Raw genomic sequence first — 20,689 nt, forward strand, 5'->3', positions numbered from 1 at the left:
TGCCGTAACTACTGTGCTCCGCTCCGCTGTACGTCTCACCGCTGGGGCTCTGACACCAACAGGGGGCGCCCCCGCAGCAGATGGAGGAGGAAATTGAGCATTTCTAGAAGTCTAGCTTTGATAAAGGCAGATAAATACATTGCAGGAATTGATTTATGTTTGTCAGTTGTCTTGGTCGTTTTCAAGTAATGTTTGGTAATTTCTAGTGGATCCAGACTTTTAGGTTTTAGTTTATTTCTTGCTATGATTTAAGGTAATGATTGTAATGGGGAGTTGTAGTTCAGTAGGCCATGTAGATTGGGTAATATGTGAAATGTTTATTCATCTAGTTTGCCCTAGCTAAGGACAACTGCTGAGAAACCACCTAGTTCACCTTCTACTGATATTTCAATTGATACTGAAAACGATCATCATAATCATATGAAAACGTAGGAGTCGATTAAACAAGGGTAGAGAGGCACAGTCAGTGTTGGAATGTGTCCCCATGCGGTGTCCCCTTGGCAGGCAGTCCCAGTGATTAGGATCCCCTCTGGTCTGGGAGGCCCTCATTTAGGAGCCACTAACCCGTGTGTTAGTGAATCCCAGGGCCAGGGTCCGTGAATGCACACCATGAATGGGGACTGCCACTGTCTAATGACCGGGGTTTGGCCAAGCTGAATAAAGTGTGTTTATCTCATGGTGACCTAGAACAGGAGTTAAACAGGCGTTAGTAACATGCCTCCAGTCAGACAGGCCAGGGCCTTCTCTTCAAGGACGGAGGGATGGGGAAGAGGGGGGTAACATGCTATCATTCTGCCGTTCTGGGGATTTTTTCCTTCCTCTGTCTGGCTCTTTCTCTCTATCCCTCTCTCTTTCTCTATGCATTTTTCTCGTTCTGTCTGTGTGTGTTATCCAACCTCGTGTGCTGCTTCAATCTGTCAAGTTGTATAATTCTTTGTCTCTCTATTTGTCTCTCTCGCTCCTGTGTCTGTCCAAACAGAGAGGCGCGCTAATGTTATTTAGAGGGTACTTGGTTGAGGATACTCTCAATACTCTTCTTCAACAAAGAACCCATCATGAGGACTTTACTCTCAACTCACAATTTTGTTGGAAATTTGGATTATGGACAAATCATCTATTAACTACCACATTTCTCTTTGTTGTCACGCAACTGTAGTGTGGTTTAAGCAGAATATGAAAAACGTAAAAGCCAGTCTCTCATCTCTCCCCTCCACAAGTGATACACATTTCATAGGATGGTATGGAAGCCAGGCATTTCTATGAGAGGATAGGGTGGGATGGATATTGGCTGTGAATAATGCACACCAAAGCCTTCAATTCAGTCTGGAACAAAAAACACTAATGTTTGCGGCAAGCATTAAGAGGTGTCCTCAAAACGTCTCTCATAAGCCCAAACGCTCTCACTCCCTTTCCCCTGCCACTATCACTCTTCTCTATCGCTTCCTCAGGGGAGGGTTATGTCTCTCCTCAGGGGAGGGTTACGTCTCTTTCAGAAAATGATCAGCTGGCCCCCTATCCTCCAGAGTGAAGGATGTTCACAGAGAAGGAATGTAAAATAGTTTATCTCACAGACAGCTAGGGGTACTGTAAGGTCACGGTGGTCCCTCTTGGCCTTACAGTACCATTTTTTCCTTACAGTACATGTCACGGTTCAGACAGACGACCAGAGGACCACAATTGCGTCACACCAGAAAGTTTATTAAAACTTAAGGGAAAAGGGAAGTAGGGAGTGAATGAAGGCTCCAGGGGTAACAGGGATCCCGTCCAATGTGCTGGGTCTGTGCCCCCCCCAGTGGCAGCGATGCGTCCTATGAAGCCGGTGGTGGGTGGTCCAGAAGTCCGGGATTGAAGAGTAGTCAGGAGTCGTTATGGCAGAAGCAGGTCTGGATCTCCTGGGGCAGAAGAGTATCCAAAAATTCAGGCAGGACCGGGGTCACAAAACCAGGGTGAGCCAGAAGCGCGAGCAAACAGGTTCCGGGTGTGAGCTTTGCAGACGATCTGACACCGGAGAGCTGAAAGACAGGGCCTTAAATACTGGGAGAGGTAGTGGGTAATGCAGCGCAGCTGGCAGAGTAATTAGAGCAGAGCAGAGCAGGGACAGGTGGAGCTAGTTAGGCTGAGTAGAGAGAGTGGTGAGCAGAGTGGAAGAAAATTAAGGTGGTAACCCGGTGGAGTGAGAGGCTCATGACAGAACCCCCCCCCCAAGGGACGGCCCCAGAAGTCCCAAGAGCAACACCACGCCGGGCGGGAGGAGGGGAGCCGGAGGAGGGCTAGAACTCCTCCGAACGGTCCGAGTGAACGTCCTCATCCTCGGAGGAAGCCGGAGGGCCGTGGTCGGGAGATGGGACAGGTCCCGAGACAGGATCAGGCACAGGACAGGAAGCCGAGCGGGCAGGACGGTTAGGGACCCCTCTGGGGCGGCCCCTACGGATTGCAGGTTGATCAGGATGCCGTTGGTGGAAAGCGGTGATGAGAGTCCTATCCACAATCCGACTAGCTGGCACCCAGGTCCTTTCCTCAGGTCCATAGCCCTCCCAGTCAATGAGGTACTGGAGACCCCTACCCCTCCGTCTGGACCGAAGCAGGCGGCGGACGGTGTAAACCAGACCACCATCGACGAGCCGTGGAGGAGGAGGACAAGGCGCAGCAGGGACCAGCGGACTCTCATGGATGGGCTTAATCTTAGACACATGGAAAGTGGGGTGCACCCTCAGGGAATTAGGCAGTTGGAGCCGGACAGCAGTTGGGCTAATCACTCTTATGATAGGGAATGGGCCAATGAACCGAGGTGCCAGCTTCTGCGACTCCACCCTGAGTGGCAGGTTCTTCGATGACAACCACACCCTTTGACCAACATGGTAGGTGGGAGCAGGAATTCTCCGACGGTTGGCCCCGGTAGTGTAGCTGGCAACGGATCTGAGGAGTGTGGCTCGGGCTTGTGACCAGGTGCGGCGACATCGACGGGCAAAAGCAAGTGCAGATGGGCAAGTAACCTCCTCTTCCTGGCTGGCAAATAGAGGAGGCTGGTATCCATAAACACATTGGAAAGGGGACATACCGATGGCAGAGCAGGTCAGAGAATTGTGTGCGTACTCCACCCATGTCAATTGCTGCGACCAGGAGTGGGGGTTGCGTGAAGTCATGCATCGCAGTGCCTTCTCGAGCTCCTGATTAGCCCGCTCTGACTGCCCATTGGATTGGGGATGGAATCCGGAAGTCAGACTGACTGTGGCTCCCAGCAGGTGACAGAACTCCTTCCAAAAAGCGGAGGAGAATTGTGGACCACGGTCAGAAACTACATCCTTTGGCAGTCCGTGGATCCGGAAGACGTGTTCCAGGACCACCTGGGCGGTCTCCTTGGCGGTTGGGAGCTTGGGGAGGGGAATGAAGTGTGCCATCTTGCTGAAACGGTCAACTATGGTGAGAATGACGGTCATGCCCCTTGAAGGGGGCAGCCCCGTGACAAAGTCAAGGGCGATGTGAGACCAGGGACGTCTGGGCACAGGCAGGGGCTGCAGCAATCCGGCTGGGGGCTGGCAGGACGACTTGTGTTGGTTGCAGATGGGGCAGGCTTGGACGAATTCCCGTACATCCTTTCTCAGAGAGGGCCACCAGAACCTCTGGGCGAGCAGGTTGTAAGTGCGGGTGGAGCCAGGGTGACAAGCTAGGCGGGAGTCATGTCCCCACTGAACGACCTGGGACCTCAGGTCTTCGGGGACAAAAAGGCGGTCAGCTGGGCAAGTGCTGGGACCTGGCTGGTTACGGAGAGCCTCCAGCACCTGTTCCTCAACAGCCCAGGTCAGAGCTGCAACGATGCAGGGACTTGGCAGAATCGACACAGGGTCCTTGGAGGGGGTGTCATCCTTCTGGAATTGACGGGAGAGGGCGTCTGGCTTGGTGTTACGTGATCCAGGCCGGTATGACAGAGTGAAATTAAACCTGGTGAAGAACAGGGCCCAGCGGGACTGCCTGGAGTTCAACCGTTTGGCCGTGCGGATGTACTCCAAGTTCTTATGATCGGTCCAAACGAGAAATGGAATGGTGGACCCCTCCAGCCAGTGACGCCACTCCTCCAAGGCAAGCTTCACAGCCAGCAGCTCACGGTTCCCTATGTCGTAATTGCACTCAGAGGGGGACAACCGACGTGAGAAAAAGGCACAGGGATGGAGCTTCCTATCCTCCGCAGCCCACTGAGAAATCACAGCACCAACTCCCACATCCGAGGCGTCCACCTCCACAATGAATTGCCGGTCCACATCAGGCATCTGGAGGATGGGAGCGGAGGTGAACCTCACCTTGAGGGTACTGAAGGCTTTGTCGGCTGCTGGGGTCCAGGTGAAGGGTTGCTTGGTGCTGGTTAGAGCAGTGAGAGGGGCAGCAACGGTACTGTAGTTCCGGATAAACTTTCTATAGAAGTTAGCAAACCCCAGAAACTGTTGCAGCTTCTTTCTGTTCTCCGGAACTGGCCATGAAGTGACTGCTGATACTTTGGCAGGATCCATTTGGATACTTCCCTCTGCCACTATGTACCCCAGGAAGGCCACTGTCTTGACGTGAAACTCACATTTCTCTGCCTTGGCGTAGAGGGAATTCTCCAGAAGGCGATGAAGGACTTGCTGGACATGGCGGGTGTGTTCAGACAGGTTTCTGGAGTAGATTAAGATGTCATCCAGGTAAACGAAGACAAACTTGTTTAACATGTCCCGCAGTACATCATTCACTAGAGCCTGGAACACAGCAGGAGCATTGGTGAGGCCAAAAGGCATAACCAGATACTCGTAGTGGCCTGTTGGTGTATTGAATGCGGTTTTCCATTCATCTCCCTCCCGGATCCGCACTAGGTGGTAAGCGTTTCTGAGATCCAACTTGGTAAAAACAGTGGCTCCCTGGAGCAACTCAAAAGCAGAGGTGAGCAGAGGCAGAGGGTAACGGTTTTTCACTGTGATGTCGTTGAGTCCCCTGTAGTCGATGCAGGGGCGAAGAGATCCGTCCTTCTTCCCCACAAAGAAGAAGCCAGCACCAGCAGGAGATGAAGATGAACGGATTAATCCTGCGGACAGAGAGCCATTGATGTAGTCCTCCATGGACTTTCTTTCAGGAGCAGACAACGAATAAAGACGACCCTTTGGAGGGGCTGTTCCAGGGAGGAGGTCGATGGCACAGTCGTACGGTCGGTGAGGGGGCAGAGATGTGGCTCTTGCTTTGTTAAACACCTCTCTGAGACCATGGTAGCATTCTGGGACATTGGAGAGGTCAGGAGCGGAGTTAGTAGGTACTGGCCGAGGGGGTAGTGCGGCAGCAAGCAGGCAGGTTCGGTGGCAGTCCTCTCCCCACTCCCTGATCACCCCGGTCACCCAGTCGAGCTGAGGGTTGTGCCGGCGGAGCCATGGGTAACCCAGGATGAGGGGTTGGCCTGGAGAGGGGAGCAGGTGAAACTGGATAGTTTCTTGATGGTTGCCGGACAGACCCATCGAGACCGGGGCCGTGACATGAGTGACCGATCCGAGTAAGTGTCCGTCCAGTGCCCGGGCAGGAATAGGAGGTGTCAAACGGAGGTTCTCCAGTCCCAGTTGGCGTGCCAGCTTGATGTCCATTATGTTGGCTTCGGCGCCAGAATCCACCAGAGCAGCCAGGGTGTGAGTTGAGTCAGAGAGGCGGAGGTGAACTTGCAGCAGGGGTTTGCGGTCGGAGGACTGGATGGTCATTGAAGTCAACCGGACTCCCCCTATGCCCGGTGAGCTTCGGCCCTTTAAAGGGCAGGTTACCACACGATGTCCATCACCTCCACAATAGAGGCAGAGGTTTGAGGTGAAGCGGCGCTGGCGCTCTGCAGGAGTGAGAGAGGCTCGCCCAATCTCCATAGGCTCAGACTGATCAAGCTGACCTGGGTGAGTGGCAGTAGATGACAGGAGCCCAGTCGGATCTCTCCGAATGCCGGTAGTAGGTGGACCTTGGCGCCCCCTCTCACGACGACGGGTCTGTATCCTTCTGTCGATCCTGACAGTCAGTGCGATGGCTTCATCAAGAGTGGAAGGCAGTTCATGGGAGACCAACTCGTCCTTGATATAGTCAGCCAAACTATGGAAGAACGCGTCCACCAACGATGGTGTGTTCCAAGAACTTCGTCTAGCCAGGGTTCGGAAGTCGATGGAATGGTCTGCGACTGTACGTCTGCCTTGTCGAATACTGAACAGTTCACGAGACGCCTCTGCGGTTGGTGAATCCAGGTCAAACACCTTCAGCATCTCCTCAGCAAACAGGTCGAAGGTTGCACATGCGGGGGTTTGACGTTCGAACTCTGCTGTTCCCCAGAGTCGAGCTCGGCCCGTCAGGTGAGTGATGGCATACCCAACTTTAGCCCCCTCCGTGGCGAAGGTCCTTGGCTGCAAGGAGAACTGAAGTCGGCAGCTAGTCAGGAATGGCCGGACCTGGGTTGAATCGCCGTTGAACCGCTCGGGGTTTCCAATCTTGGGTTCCGGAGCAGCGGCTGCAATGACCGGGGCAGGTAACTCGGGGGCAGGGCTGGTGGGCAGACTGGCTGGGGTAAGGTTGGTGAGGAGTTGAATGATCATGGCGAGTTGTTGTTGCTGCTGCTGGAACTGCTGCTCATGCTCATCGGTTTCCATGTCGGGGAAAGTGTGCGCTGAGTCCATAATGGTCAGATCGTACTGTCACGGTTCAGACAGACGACCAGAGGACCACAATTGCGTCACACCAGAAAGTTTATTAAAACTTAAGGGAAAAGGGAAGTAGGGAGTGAATGAAGGCTCCAGGGGTAACAGGGATCCCGTCCAATGTGCTGGGTCTGTGCCCCCCCCAGTGGCAGCGATGCGTCCTATGAAGCCGGTGGTGGGTGGTCCAGAAGTCCGGGATTGAAGAGTAGTCAGGAGTCGTTATGGCAGAAGCAGGTCTGGATCTCCTGGGGCAGAAGAGTATCCAAAAATTCAGGCAGGACCGGGGTCACAAAACCAGGGTGAGCCAGAAGCGCGAGCAAACAGGTTCCGGGTGTGAGCTTTGCAGACGATCTGACACCGGAGAGCTGAAAGACAGGGCCTTAAATACTGGGAGAGGTAGTGGGTAATGCAGCGCAGCTGGCAGAGTAATTAGAGCAGAGCAGAGCAGGGACAGGTGGAGCTAGTTAGGCTGAGTAGAGAGAGTGGTGAGCAGAGTGGAAGAAAATTAAGGTGGTAACCCGGTGGAGTGAGAGGCTCATGACAGTACAATTTTTTCCTTAACTTTATACTTAAAAATACATTTATGAAAAGTTGCTATTCCTCAATAAAGTTCTTGAAAATGTTCTTAAGCTTCTTCCTATATTTCATCGTAAGAAAATAGTTAAGAAGAAATTACATTCTTGAAAATAAAGTTATTGATTCTTCTTGGAAATGTTTGTCAAGGCTGAGGTGAATGTGGTGTGGGAGTCAGGCGCAGGACACCGAAGCTTAGTCCAACAAAGTTTACTTGTGAGAACACAAGGCAAAGATACAATGAACGGCCTCAAACAAAACAGAGGCGAGCAATTACGCAAACTGTGCGTAAACAATAAAACAACAAACAGAGAAAACACGCAGCACTACGGACAGGCAAAAAACAACACACAACCTAACCAATACAAAACAGGCAACTTATAGAACACGTAATCAGACACAAACGGACACAGGTGTAATAGACAGACAAAAGCAATCAAACATAGAAACATTCAACGGTGGCAGCTAGTACTCCGGGGACGACGAACGCCGAAGCCTGCCCGAACAAGGAGGAGGAGCAGCCTCGGCAGAATCCGTGACAGTACCCCCCCCTTGACGCGCGGCTCCAGCCGTGCGCCGACCCCGGCCTCGGGGACGGCCAGGAGGACGCGGACCCGGGCGCGTGGGATGCCCACGGTGGAACTCAGTCAGGAGGGATGGATCTAGGATGTCCCTCCTAGGCACCCAGCACCGTTCCTCCGGACCGTACCCCTCCCACTCCACGAGATACTGGAGACCACTCATCCGGCGCCTCGAGTCCAAGATGGTCCGGACCCTGTACGCCGGGGCCCCCTCGATGTCCAAAGGGGGCGGAGGGGTCTCTCCTATCTCATCTTCTTGGAGTGGGCCAGCTACCACCGGCCTGAGAAGAGACACATGGAACGAGGGGTTAATATTCTTGTAATCAATAGGCAGTTGTAACCTGTAACACACCTCGTTCAACCTTCTCAGGACTTTAAAGGGCCCCACAAACCGCCGACCCAGCTTCCGGCAGGGCAGGCGGAGGGGCAGGTTTCGAGTCGAGAGCCAGACTCGATCTCCTGGTGCGTATACCGGTCCCTCACTGCGGTGGCGATCGGCGCTCGCCTTTTGTCGACTGATGGCCCGCTGCAGATGGACATGGGCAGCGTCCCACGTCTCCTCCGAGCACCGAATCCACTCATCCACCGCAGGGGCCTCAATCTGGCTCTCGTGCCATGGTGCCAGGACCGGCTGATACCCTAAAACACACTGGAAAGGTGTTAAATTGGTGGAGGAGTGGCGGAGAGAGTTCTGGGCCATCTCTGCCCAGGGGATATACCTAGACCACTCCTCCGGCCGGCCCTGACAATAGGACCTCAGAAACCTACCCACATCCTGGTTGACTCGTTCAACCTGCCCATTGCTCTCTGGGTGGTACCCCGAGGTAAGGCTCACCGAGACCCCCAAGCGTTCCATGAACGCCCCCCAGACTCTGGAGGTGAACTGGGGACCTCGGTCAGACACAATATCCTCGGGGACCCCATAGTGCCGGAACACGTGGGTAAATAGGGCCTCAGCGGTCTGTAGGGCAGTAGGGAGACCCGGCATTGGGAGGAGACGACAGGCCTTGGAAAACCGATCCACAACGACCAAAATGGTGGTATTCCCCTGGGAGGGGGGAAGGTCGGTCACAAAATCCACCGAGAGGTGGGACCATGGTCGTTGTGGAACGGGCAGGGGATGTAACTTTCCCCTGGGCAAATGTCTAGGCACCTTACACTGGGCGCACACCGAGCAGGAGGAGACATAAACCCTCACATCCTTAGCTAACGTTGGCCACCAGTATTTCACGCTAAGGCAGTGCACTGTCCGGCCAATACCTGGATGTCCAGAGGAGGGTGATGTATGAGCCCAATAAATAAGTCGGTCACGAACCTCGAGCGGAATGTACGTCCGCCCCACAGGACACTCGGGGGGAGTAGGGTCGGTACGCAGTGCCCGCTCGATCTCCGCATCGACCTCCCACACCACCGGAGCCACCAGACAAGACTCCGGCAGAATGGGAGTAGGCTCAATGGACCTCTCCTCTGTGTCATACCGCCGGGACAGGGCGTCTGCCTTACCGTTCTGGGACCCTGGGATGTATGTGATCTTAAAAACAAACCGGGTCAGGAACATGTTCCACCTAGCCTGACAAGGGTTCAATCTCCTAGCTGCCCGGATGTACTCCAGGTTACGGTGGTCAGTCAGAATGAGGAAAGGGTGTTGAGCCCCCTCAAGCCAATGCCTCCACACCTTTAGGGCCTGGACTACAGCTAACAGCTCCCTGTCCCCTACGTCATAATTACGCTCCGCCGAGCTGAGCTTCTTAGAATAGAACGCACAGGAGCGGAGCTTAGGTGGCGTGCCGGACCGTTGCGACAGGACTGCCCCAATACCGGCCTCGGACGCGTCTACCTCTACTTGGAATGGTAAAGAGGGATCCGGATGCGCCAGCACCGGAGCCGAGGTGAACAAGTTCTTCAGTTTGACAAATGCCCTGTCCGCCTCAGCTGACCACTGCAAACGAACCGGACCCCCCTTTAGCAGGGACGTAATGGGAGCTGCAACCTGTCCAAAGCCCCGGATAAACCTCCGGTAGTAATTAGCAAAACCCAAAAACTGCTGCACCTCTTTTACAGTGGTTGGGGTTTGCCAATTACGCACGGCCGACACACGGTCAACCTCTATCTTCACACCAGACGCGGACAACCGATAACCCAAAAAAGTTTACTTGTGAGAACACAAGGTAAAGATACAATGAACGGCCTCAAACAAAACAGAGGCGAGCAATTACGCAAACTGTGCGTAAACAATAAAACAACAGACAGAGAAAACACGCAGCACTACGGACAGGCAAAAAACAACACACAACCTAACCAATACAAAACAGGCAACTTATAGAACACGTAATCAGACACAAACGGACACAGGTGTAATAGACAGACAAAAGCAATCAAACATAGAAACATTCAACGGTGGCAGCTAGTACTCCGGGGACGACGAACGCCGAAGCCTGCCCGAACAAGGAGGAGGAGCAGCCTCGGCAGAATCCGTGACAATGTTCTTAATTATAGATAGCTAAACTCAAGGCAGAGAGAAAATAAGCTAATGAAACCAATTTAACATGTTAATTCACTCACAAACTTAATCTGAAAGTTTCAGTATTGATTGTTTTAAATCCAATAAAAAAAAGTGACCAGTAATCTCAGTAAGAAATATACTAACATGATTGTCCTTGCTAGCTAGATAGCTAGCTAGCTAGCTCGGTTGCCTAGCGACAATCATCTTAAGAAGATAGTTAAGAAGTTCGTAAGAAGATATTTGATAAGTTCGTAAGAAAATCATGAATTCTTAAGAAATGTTTGAGGAATTGCACTTACAAACTATCTTTTGAACTTCTTAATTTTGTTCTTAAGAAGCTTCTTACGTTTTTGCGTAAGAAGTGTTTTGTGAATCTGGGCCCTGTTCCACGTGTGCACAGAATATAGAACTTCTAGGTTCATGTCATTTTTATTCTCCCAGACCTCGGAAGGCATTGTGTTCTCTTCCACTGTGACTCCCCCTAACATCCTCTGACTGGTGTCTTCTCACACACCTTACAGTAAGGTAATATGTTATCATGGCAGGAGTGTGGTCTCTGTTCTCTCCTGTCATCTTCATGGTGTATACAGTGAGAAACGAGGTCAGTGTAAACACGGCTAAGAGAGCCATGCAATATTCATGAGCCTTCACCGTGTTTAACGAGAACTCTGGGAGTTGTATTCTTTTGAGAGGCCTCGGCAGAGACACAAGATACAGCCCCTTTTACTTTTTTGTTTGGGCTGCGGCTGCCTTTGGAATGAATTAGCGGATTTGTTTATGTGTTTGAAGGAGAAATACAGTCGGAAAAACTGTCGCTCTGAGCCCTGCGGTCCACAACGACTCCCACAGAGATCAGATGCTTAAATATTTATAAGATACTTTTTTTTCTTCTCCCAAATTAAAACTACTTTCAGTTTTCAAAACAGTCCTGGCTTTGTGTCTGGTTAACTGTTTCATACTGTTTCATATTTCAAACGGCCGTCTCTGATTCTTGGCTGTCAGTGAGAGTTTCACACTATAGGGAGGGAGGAAGGAAGAAGGGGGGATGGAGTGGGTAGTCTTAGGCCTGAGCGATAGAAGTAGAGGAAGAATGGAAAGAAGAGGAGGTGCAATGAATTTTTCTCATCTTACACTAATCTTCTCCAGAGAGCTACAGTTGTAGTTGAGATCTTCCGAACTTTCAGCATTGATCTGTGGGATTTGGGGAGAGAGAGAAGTTGGGGAACGAGACAAGATACGTTTTTGTTATTGATAACATTGATGAGGCCCTATTTTCTCTCTCCACTGGATATGTTTATACATTAGAAGTGGTTGCCTCCTTCACTGCCCACAGTTTCCTCCTAGGTTGAGTGAGGCCTCCAGTGAGGCCTCCAGTTTGATGGCTTCGAAAACTTTCTTTGCCCTTGTCCAATTCACATCTGTATTTCATCCTACACTCTCTCTCTCTCTCTCTCTCTCTCTCTCTCTCTCTCTCTCTCTCTCTCTCTCTCTCTCTCTCTCTCTCTCTCTCTCTCTCAGTTCATCTTTCAGGTCTCTCTTTTTCATGTTGTCCACTCTCTTGATCAAGAGATGCAACCTTTTCAGCCTTTGACCATATACTTTACATTTTGACCTTTTTCATCCAGACTTTACTCTGTCTGAGTCAAGAATATAAACCAGGTGGTGAGTGAGCATATAATCTCACTAGTCCATAGAATTCCAGAGACTGTAACTTGTTTAGCTTTCTTGAAAACTATTTCTTAAAGGGCAATTCCGCCACTTTTCAACCTCATATTCATTATATCCAGCACCAAATCAGTGTCTACATATGTGAAAACGCTGCATTTCTATGATTTGTGGTTAAAATGATAAGAAGAAAGGTCCTAAAAAATACTTTTCTGTGACATCACAGGCTAGGATTAAAAGCAAAAAAACAGTGATTTTCAAAACATGCAGCTTTATTTCTTTTTCTACAAAACATAGAAATGCGCCGTAGACTCTGCTATTGTGCTGGAGATAGAGAGTAAGGTAGTACGGTTGAAAAGTGGTGGAATTGCCCTTTTAAGACCCATTCTCGCACTCTCACTCATGAAATGAATTCACACTTGAATGCCCAAACACTTGTTCCTTAACTCTGTGTCAGTTCAACATTTGTTTGCTCTCTGTCTGAACACTCCAAATGGCCTTCTGTAGTTAGAAGTGTTCCAAAGGAATTGCTTGCTTGGAGGGAGTGATTTTTTACTGAAACTTCTCTGCAGGTATTTCCTCCTCCGACTGGGACAGAATCATTGTTTGTTTTGCCTTCCTGCTCGCTCCTCCTCAGAGGTGATCATTCACAAGGCAGGGATGTGTGTGTGTGGGGGGTCTTAGCTCAGTGGATCAGGCCCTGTGCTCCTCTCTCACCCGGTGGTGCACTGCTGTGACTGGACAGCTTTATCCACTGGAGAGGACAGCTCCACATGACACTCAACTGCCACAGCCAAAACATACACACACTGTATGCAGCAAGAATGCACATGCACACAGTGTGTTCGCATAATACACACTCAACCACACACGTCGCAATTTATACAAAGGTTGGGTCTAATCCTGAATGCTGATTGGTTAAAACCGCATTCCAGCCGGTGTCTATTCCACAAGTTACCACCGGCTAAATCTATGAAGTTAAAATGCCTATTTACTCTGTTCCATCTGACTGCGCAATCCACTGCGCAATCTAGCCAGGCAATTTATAAACTTGATCTCCACTGTAAAAAGCATCTATCTCACATTTCTTTTAGACTAACATTTAGTTTTCAACAGCAGAGATTTGTGTAAACCTTGCTGTCTGTCTCTCCAACATTTGCAACATTGTTTCAATATTCAAATTCAATCTCCAGCTGTCCAATAATAATGAACGTGTCGGAAGTCGGGATGAGACAGACAGGCAGGCAGCTTTTCTCAGCTAGTCGAAATCATGAATCAGCATCATTTTTATGGATTTATACACAAATAACTATCAATAGAAAACAGGTTAAACAAAACGAAGTGCAGCTAGTTTGCAGTCTTTCCAGCTTCAGTTTGAAGTTATTGTGTTAGCTGTGTTGTTGGCTAGCTCCTCTGAACAACAGTGTCCTGACGAGAGAGCACATTTTCTATGCCAGGTGAAATCGCGCATCATTAGCTCATTGTTATGGATGTATCCAAATAAATGTCACTAGAAAACAGCTTAAACAAATTCAAATGGAGATACTTTGTTGTTATTCTGGCTGCACTGTTTGACATCACTGTAAGTTAGCCGTAGTTGGCTAGCTAGCAAGCAAGGGATAAGAACGTTGCCAGCCAGTATGGCAATAGAACATTTAGAACGAACGACTGGCTCGTTTCCATAGTTACAGAACAAAAAGAGTTAACGACTGGGTCGCGTCTCTGGCAACCGAACCGATAGAATGAACGACTAGCCAGCTTGGGTAGCAACCCTAGATTTGTGTCGGGACTATATCTTGTGGAAGGATGAATATAGTATGAATAAATTAATCAAAATAGCATTTTTTATGAAAATATGTAAATCATTATTTGAATATGTTGGTAACCCGTTGTATAAAAGTGATAATGCCCTTGAAGCCGGTGTTTGGAGGATATCTTGGCACGGTTTGCAACATCCGTGCCAATATATCATCCAAACACTGGCTTTTCAGGCATTATCACTTAAGTATCTTTCAGTCTTTGCTAAATGTATTTCTGACAGCAAGCCTTCCCATGTGTCTCTCTCTAGCCCAACGACCCGGTGACTAACATCTGCCAAGCAGCCGACAAGCAGCTCTTTACACTAGTGGAATGGGCCAAGAGGATCCCCCACTTCTCTGAGCTGCCCCTGGACGACCAGGTCATCCTCCTACGAGCAGGTGAGTTCAACACAACCAGGTCATGAACATTCATCAGAACACATCAGCATCCTCATGGGCAGGTCACTGCAGCATTATGGGCTTTGTAGGCTATTTGTAGGCTATTTGTCTGAAGTCAAGAGCAGCAGATCTCATAGAATGAATAATCTGTCATATTCTTTATGTATGCTATCATTCTTTGTGAGGGTGTTTAAAGTGTTTTCCATATATATTGCCCTTGCTGATTTCTTGTCGCTCCTTATACAACGGGTGGGTCTAATCCTGAAAGCTGATTGGTTAAACCCACATTCCAGCCATTGTCTATTCCACAAGTTACCACCGGCGAAATCTATGACGTTAAAATGCCTATTTACTCTGTTCCATCTGACTGCGCAATCCACTGTCTCATCAGCCTAGCCAGGCAATTTATAAACTTGATCTCCACTAAAAAAGCATCTAGACATTATCTCTCATTTCTTTTAGACTATCATTTGGTTTTCAACAGCGGAGATTTGTGTAAACCTTGCTGTCTGTCTCTCCGACATTTGCAACATTGTTCCAATATTCAAATTCGATCTCCAGCTGTCCCATAGTAATGAACGTGTCGGGAGTCGGGATGAGACAGACAGGAAGGCAGTGTTTCTCAGCCAGTCGAAATCATGAATCAGCATCATTTTTATGGATTTATACAAAGAACTATCAATAGAAAACAGGTAAAACGAAACGAAGTGCAGCTAGTTTGAAGTCTTTCCAGCTTCAGTTTGAAGTGATTGTGTTAGCTGTGTTCTTGGTTAGCTATCGAACAACAGTGTCCTGACAAGAGAGCACATGTTCTATGCCAGGTGAAATCACGCATCATTAGCTCATTGTTACGGATGTATCCAAATAAATGTCACTAGAAAAAAGCTTAAACAAATGCAGCTACTTCGTTGTTATTCTGGCTGCACTGTTTGACGTGACTGTAAGTTAGCCATAGTTGGCTAGCTAGCAAGCAAGGGGTAAAAACGTTGCCAGCCAGTATGGCAATGGAACATTTAGAACGAACAACTGGGTCGCGTCCATAGATGCAGAACAAAAAGACTGAACGATTGGGTTGCGTCTCTGGCAATAGAATGAACGACCAGCCGGCTTGGGTAGCAACCCTAGATTTGTGTCAGGACAATATCTTGTGGAAGGATGAAATAGTATAAATAAATTCATAAAAATAACGTTTTTAATAAAAATATGTAAATCATTATTTGAATATGTTGGTAACCCGTTGTATAAAAGTGATAATGCCCTCGAAGCCAATGTTTGGAGGATACATTGGCACCTGTGCCAATATATCCTCTAAACACCGGCTTCTCGGGCATTATCACTTAGAAATTACACAGTTCACTTCCAAACTCACCCTGAGGAAGCCCATCCATCCCTCCATCCATCTCTCTATCCCTCTCCTACCCATTCTAACCGTTCTCCTTCTGGGTACCCATAGTGATGGAGAGAGTGAGACGTTCTGCGAAGAGCTGTTCTGGAGCTAGCTGAGAGGGTCCTCTCTCTTCTACTCAGCGCTCAGCTCACGTCTTCTATAAATAACCACTTTAGTTCTGCTGTTTCACAGATGAAAGCATCCCAGCCCCTCTCATTCCCAACTCAACTCTGGGGAAAAGCGGAGAGTGTTGCTAGGCAGAACAGTTAAAGGAACCTTGTCACTCAAACAGCACAGAGCTCTCCGTGCCTTACCCTCGCTTGGTATATCAAGTGTGTTGCCTTTATTGGGATGGCAGGCGCAGTACACCCTGTTAAACACTTGTCTCTCTGGAAAGCACGTCTGAGATGGGCTGCTAATGGCCCACAGCCTATGCATGAAAGAGCTTTCTGGTTTGCCTATTCAGCCTAGAATTGATTAATTGGAATTCCCTTCCCTTGTTGTCAGCTCAATTTAGTTTGAATGTTGAATGCAACTTGATGAACTTTGTACTAGGTTTTCACTCTTTATCTCTCTTCTTATTCTTTCTTCTCTGTCTTCTCTTTTTTCCCTCAGGGTGGAATGAGCTCCTCATCGCATCCTTCTCACATCGTTCGATAGCGGTGAAAGATGGGATCCTCCTAGCAACAGGGCTACACGTCCATCGTAACAGTGCCCACAGTGCTGGAGTGGGAGCCATTTTTGACAGGTAGTCAAGATTACCCTGTTGGCACTGGCTTGATACAATCAGCTTTGTGAAATACATTTTTGTTGGTTGCTATGCAAAGTTTCCACAATTAGGGCAAGAGAAAAGTAGACCCTGACCTATAACAGTGAAAAGGCTCTGTCAGAAGAAGAGGTAGTGATGCACAACAGAGATTGCTCTTATTATTGATTAACAGATATTCATTAAATATGTTTGGCTACAGGTGACGGACCTCACAGAGAGATGGAGACCTGCTCAGACAGAATTTTTTAAAGAATCTATTTGTATGCATTCCTGATTAAATCCCACTCTTTTGACTGCAATCCCATGGCAGGCTGTGCCTATTCCGAAGCTGATATTGACCTTCTTTTCCATTAATCACATTTTATGCCTATTGTCGCATTGTTTGTTTTTTAAAGTCACATTTTTATAGAAGAATGAATACAAAAGAACAGTATCAAGATATGCCTTCTCAGTGTACACAGAAGTTGAAAAGACCATCCACTGTGAGATCAATCCAACACATTGTATTGTAAAGCGCGCCAATGCTCTAAACCCTGTGTCCCCTGGCATGCTGAGTCACCAACTGAAGTGTTCTTTTGAGGGCAACAGCTGTCACTCTCTCTCTCTCTCTTTCCCATCTTTCTCTCCCTCTGCTCTCTTTCTCCCTTTCTCTCTTATCTCTCACCCTCTCTTTCTCCCCCCCCCCCCACACTCTCTCTCTCTCTCCATCTCTCTCTCTCTCCCTCTATCCCCAGCTGGGAATCTGTGCTCAGTGATTAGCATACTGCCATTTCACTACTTCTAATGGATGGATTACATCTTTGCATTAACTGGGGAAGCATTAAGATGACTGATAATGAAGCTCTATCTGCTCCTCTTCTCTCCTCTCCTCTTTTCTCTTCTCTTCTCTTCTCTTCTCTTCTCTTCTCTTCTCTTCTCTTCTCTTCTCTTCTCTTCTCTTCTCTTCTCTTCTCTTCTCTTCTCTTCTCTTCTCTTCTCTTCTCTTCTCTTCTCTTCTCTTCTCTTCTCTTCTCTCCTCTCCTCTCCTCTTTTCTCTTCTCTTCTCTTCTCTTCTCTTCCTCTTCTCTTCTCTTCTCTTCTCTTCTCTTCTCTTCTCTTCTCTTCTCTTCTCTTCTCTTCTCTTCTCTTCTCTTCTCTTCTCTTCTCTTCTCTTCTCTTCTCTTCTCTTCTCTTCTCTTCTCTCCTTTCCGCCATACAAATGAAGAGGGAGGTTAACTTAAACACGCAAGTCTTTTTTTACTCTCATTGTTCCAACAGGCAAATTAAATTAGGATGAGCTAAGAGTTGCAATTGACTTGAAAGAGAGACAGAGGGAGAGGGAGAGAGAGAAAGAGAGCAGGCGGGACGGAGTCAGAGAGGGGTGAGGAGTTTGAGTGGTCGCGTCATACTCCCAAAACGAAACGCTGCCTGCCTAGTGATGTCACACGCGGGCGCCGGGAATGTCAGTGTTCGGTTACAGTCTGTGATTGTGTTTGCGCTATGTCGTTCATGTATTTCCTTTTATCAGCCATGTTCTAAGCAGCTTGAATTACGTGGTGTAGGCAGGGCTGTACGGTTTTTAGCTGGTTGAACATCCCATGTGTTTCAGGGCAGTGGGGCCGTGTTGTCAATTGATTTGTATTGAGTTTCCATTGAGTTTCACCTGTAGATAAGGGAGGGTGTAATGAACGGTGACCTCCTGAGGTGTTGCTGACTGATGGTTAGATCTCTAAGAGCCTGTCTGTGTCTCTCCCTCTCTCCATCCAGAGTGCTCACAGAGCTGGTGTCCAAGATGAGAGACATGCAGATGGACAAGACAGAGCTGGGGTGCCTTCGAGCCATCGTCCTCTTCAACCCAGGTATCACATACATACACTCCTACCACTCCTTTCATCCAGAACCTTTTAGATTAGATTATTAGATTATAATAACACAATAAAGGGTTCTGCTTTAATACATATGTTCCTGCTACTTTAACCTCCCAAACAATGACTGCACATGATACCAGTACACTATTATACTGTGTGGCCCTCAAGGACCATAATACACCCTCCTTGTCGTGCTGCTGCTCTAGTTTCAACTGTTCTGCCTGTGGCTATGGAACCCTGACCTGTTCATTGGACGTGCTACCTTGTCCTGGACCTGCTGTTTTCGACCCTCTCCCTCTCCTCTCTCTCTCTCTCTCTCTCTCTCTCTCTCTCTCTCTCTCTCTCTCTCTCTCTCTCTCTCTCTCTCTCTCTCTCTCTCTCTCTCTCTCTCTCTCTCTCTCTCTCTCTCTCTCTCTCTCTCTCTCTCTCTCTCTCTCTCTCTCCCTCTCTACCGCACCTGCTGTCTCGACCTCTGAATGCTCAGCTATGACATGCCAACTGACAGTTACTTCTGAGGTGCTGACTTGTTGCACCTTCTACAACCACAGTGATTATTATTTGACTCTGCTGGTCATCTATGAACGTTTGAACATCTTGAAGAACGATCTGGCCTTAATGGCCATGTACTCTTATAATCTCCACCCGGCACAGCCAGAAGAGGACTGGCCACCCCTCAGAGCCTGGTTCCTCTATAGGTTTCTTCCTAGGTTCCTGCCTTTCTAGGTAGTTTTTCCTAGCCACCGTGCTTCTACATCTGCATTGTTTACTCTTTGGGGTTTTAGGCTGGGTTCTGTATAAGCACTTTGTGACATCTGCTGATGTAAAAAGGGCTTTATAAATACATTTCATTGATTGGTTGAGTGATACACACACACACCACCATCACCCACCAGACCCATGTTCCTGACGTGGTTTTTCCCACCCACGTAAGTGGCATGGCAGTTATGTGGCCCGCAACACTCTGCCCACAGTGCCCACAGACAGCCTCTAGCCTCCAACCTTCTGCTAGCCCTCTGCTAGCCCTCTGCTAGCCCTCTGCTAGCCCTCTGCTAGCCCTCTGCTAGCCCTCTGCTAGCCCTCTGCTAGCCCTCTGCTAGCCCTCTGCTAGCCCTCTGCTCTATGGTACAGCCAGGGTTAACTTAATTACCATGCTGAGTGCCCGTGCCAGCCATGCCCAGCTGGCACCAGACGCGCTCCTTGTCTTTAACGAGTCTGTGCCGTGGCCCCGGAGACAAAGAGCAGTGTGGGAACGTGCCGCCGGGCCTCATTCTCCCAGGACAGACTGATCCTCTGTGCTCCTGGGTCACTCTGTTATAGCCCTGGCTCTGGAACACTTCACAGCCTACTTTCCCCTAATTAGGAGCATCTCACAGAGATAGCCTAACAGGGGAATGCTGGGATACAGAGGGGCTGAGTCCTTTCCCACACTGAGATGAGAGTATTGCTGTATTCAAGCCTTTTCAGTTTCCTTTAAAACAAATACTTGCTCAGTTGTAACCAATCAGATCCAGAAATGTGTTGTATTAAATGTTGAATCCGGGCCCGTATACATAAAGTGTCTAGGAGTAGAACATTTGTTGTAAATGCTGAGAATAGAGTAATCCCCGAGCCGACTAGGTGAAAGATCTGTCGATGTGCCCTTGAGCAAGGCACTTAACCCTAATTGCTCATGTAAGTCGCTCTGGATAAGAGCGTCTGCTAAATGACTAAAAATAAAATAAATAAATAAATAAAATAGAGACATTTTACTCCTACTCTTATAGGTCAAAATAAAAGCTATGCATGAAGCCTCTTTAGTCCCACCTAATCGACAGATGTTTAGGAGACCTCATAAGCTGTCCTAACAAGCAGGTGTCTTGATAATTGAAAAATGCAGCGAGTCAATGGTTCCTGTGCCACATGCAATTGCTTTCGAGTTGTTCAAAGAATGTTTTGATATTTATGTTTTAATATGATCAATCCATTAATAATCTAGACCTACATGCAACAGTATCTCTTGCGCTTTTGACAATGATTTCACGTGAGGCCTATTTCACATGATATGCCTAAATACTTATAACCACTAGGCTAATAAATAAACACATTTTTCTTTCTGTTATTTAATTACCTACATCATGTTATTTCAAGTTATCCCTTTGGAGTGCAACATTATGTTATTAGAAAAGTTGCCTACACATGCCTATGAATTGGGCAATTGAAGGCATCTAGGGCTTATGTTAACTTTAATTGTGTTCAACATTATCGGCAAGTGACTTGATGCCAAAGCATTTTAGAGTTGTTAAAACTGTAATATTTTTTAAAGTTCCTCTATTAACAACCATCAGCATTGGTTAAAAAAAAGTTATGCAGGGCCTCCCAAGTGGCGCAGCGGTCTAAGGCACTGCATCGCCGTGCTAGAGGCGTCACTACAGACCTGGGTTCGATCCCAGGCTGTATCACAACTGGCCGTGATCAGGAGTCCCATAGGGCGGCGCACAGTTGGCCCAGCATCG

General features: G+C 48.4%; 1 protein-coding gene across 4 annotated transcripts in view; it reads left to right on the forward strand.

Moving 5' to 3' along the window:
• rxraa (retinoid X receptor, alpha a) overlaps positions 1 to 20,689 on the forward strand; it is a 145,974-nt gene that overhangs the window by 112,009 nt on the left and 13,276 nt on the right. For all 4 annotated transcript variants that reach the window (XM_084141082.1, XM_084141083.1, XM_084141084.1 and 1 more), the window contains exons 7-9: positions 14,065 to 14,194; positions 16,197 to 16,329; positions 18,097 to 18,188. In XM_084141082.1, the coding sequence (XP_083997208.1) occupies positions 14,065 to 14,194; positions 16,197 to 16,329; positions 18,097 to 18,188 (355 nt within the window). The remainder of the gene's footprint in view (positions 1 to 14,064; positions 14,195 to 16,196; positions 16,330 to 18,096; positions 18,189 to 20,689) is intronic.

The sequence above is a fragment of the Coregonus lavaretus genome (genome assembly GCF_964263955.1).
Source record: "Coregonus lavaretus genome assembly, chromosome: 24".
Taxonomy (NCBI): Eukaryota; Metazoa; Chordata; class Actinopteri; order Salmoniformes; family Salmonidae; genus Coregonus; species Coregonus lavaretus.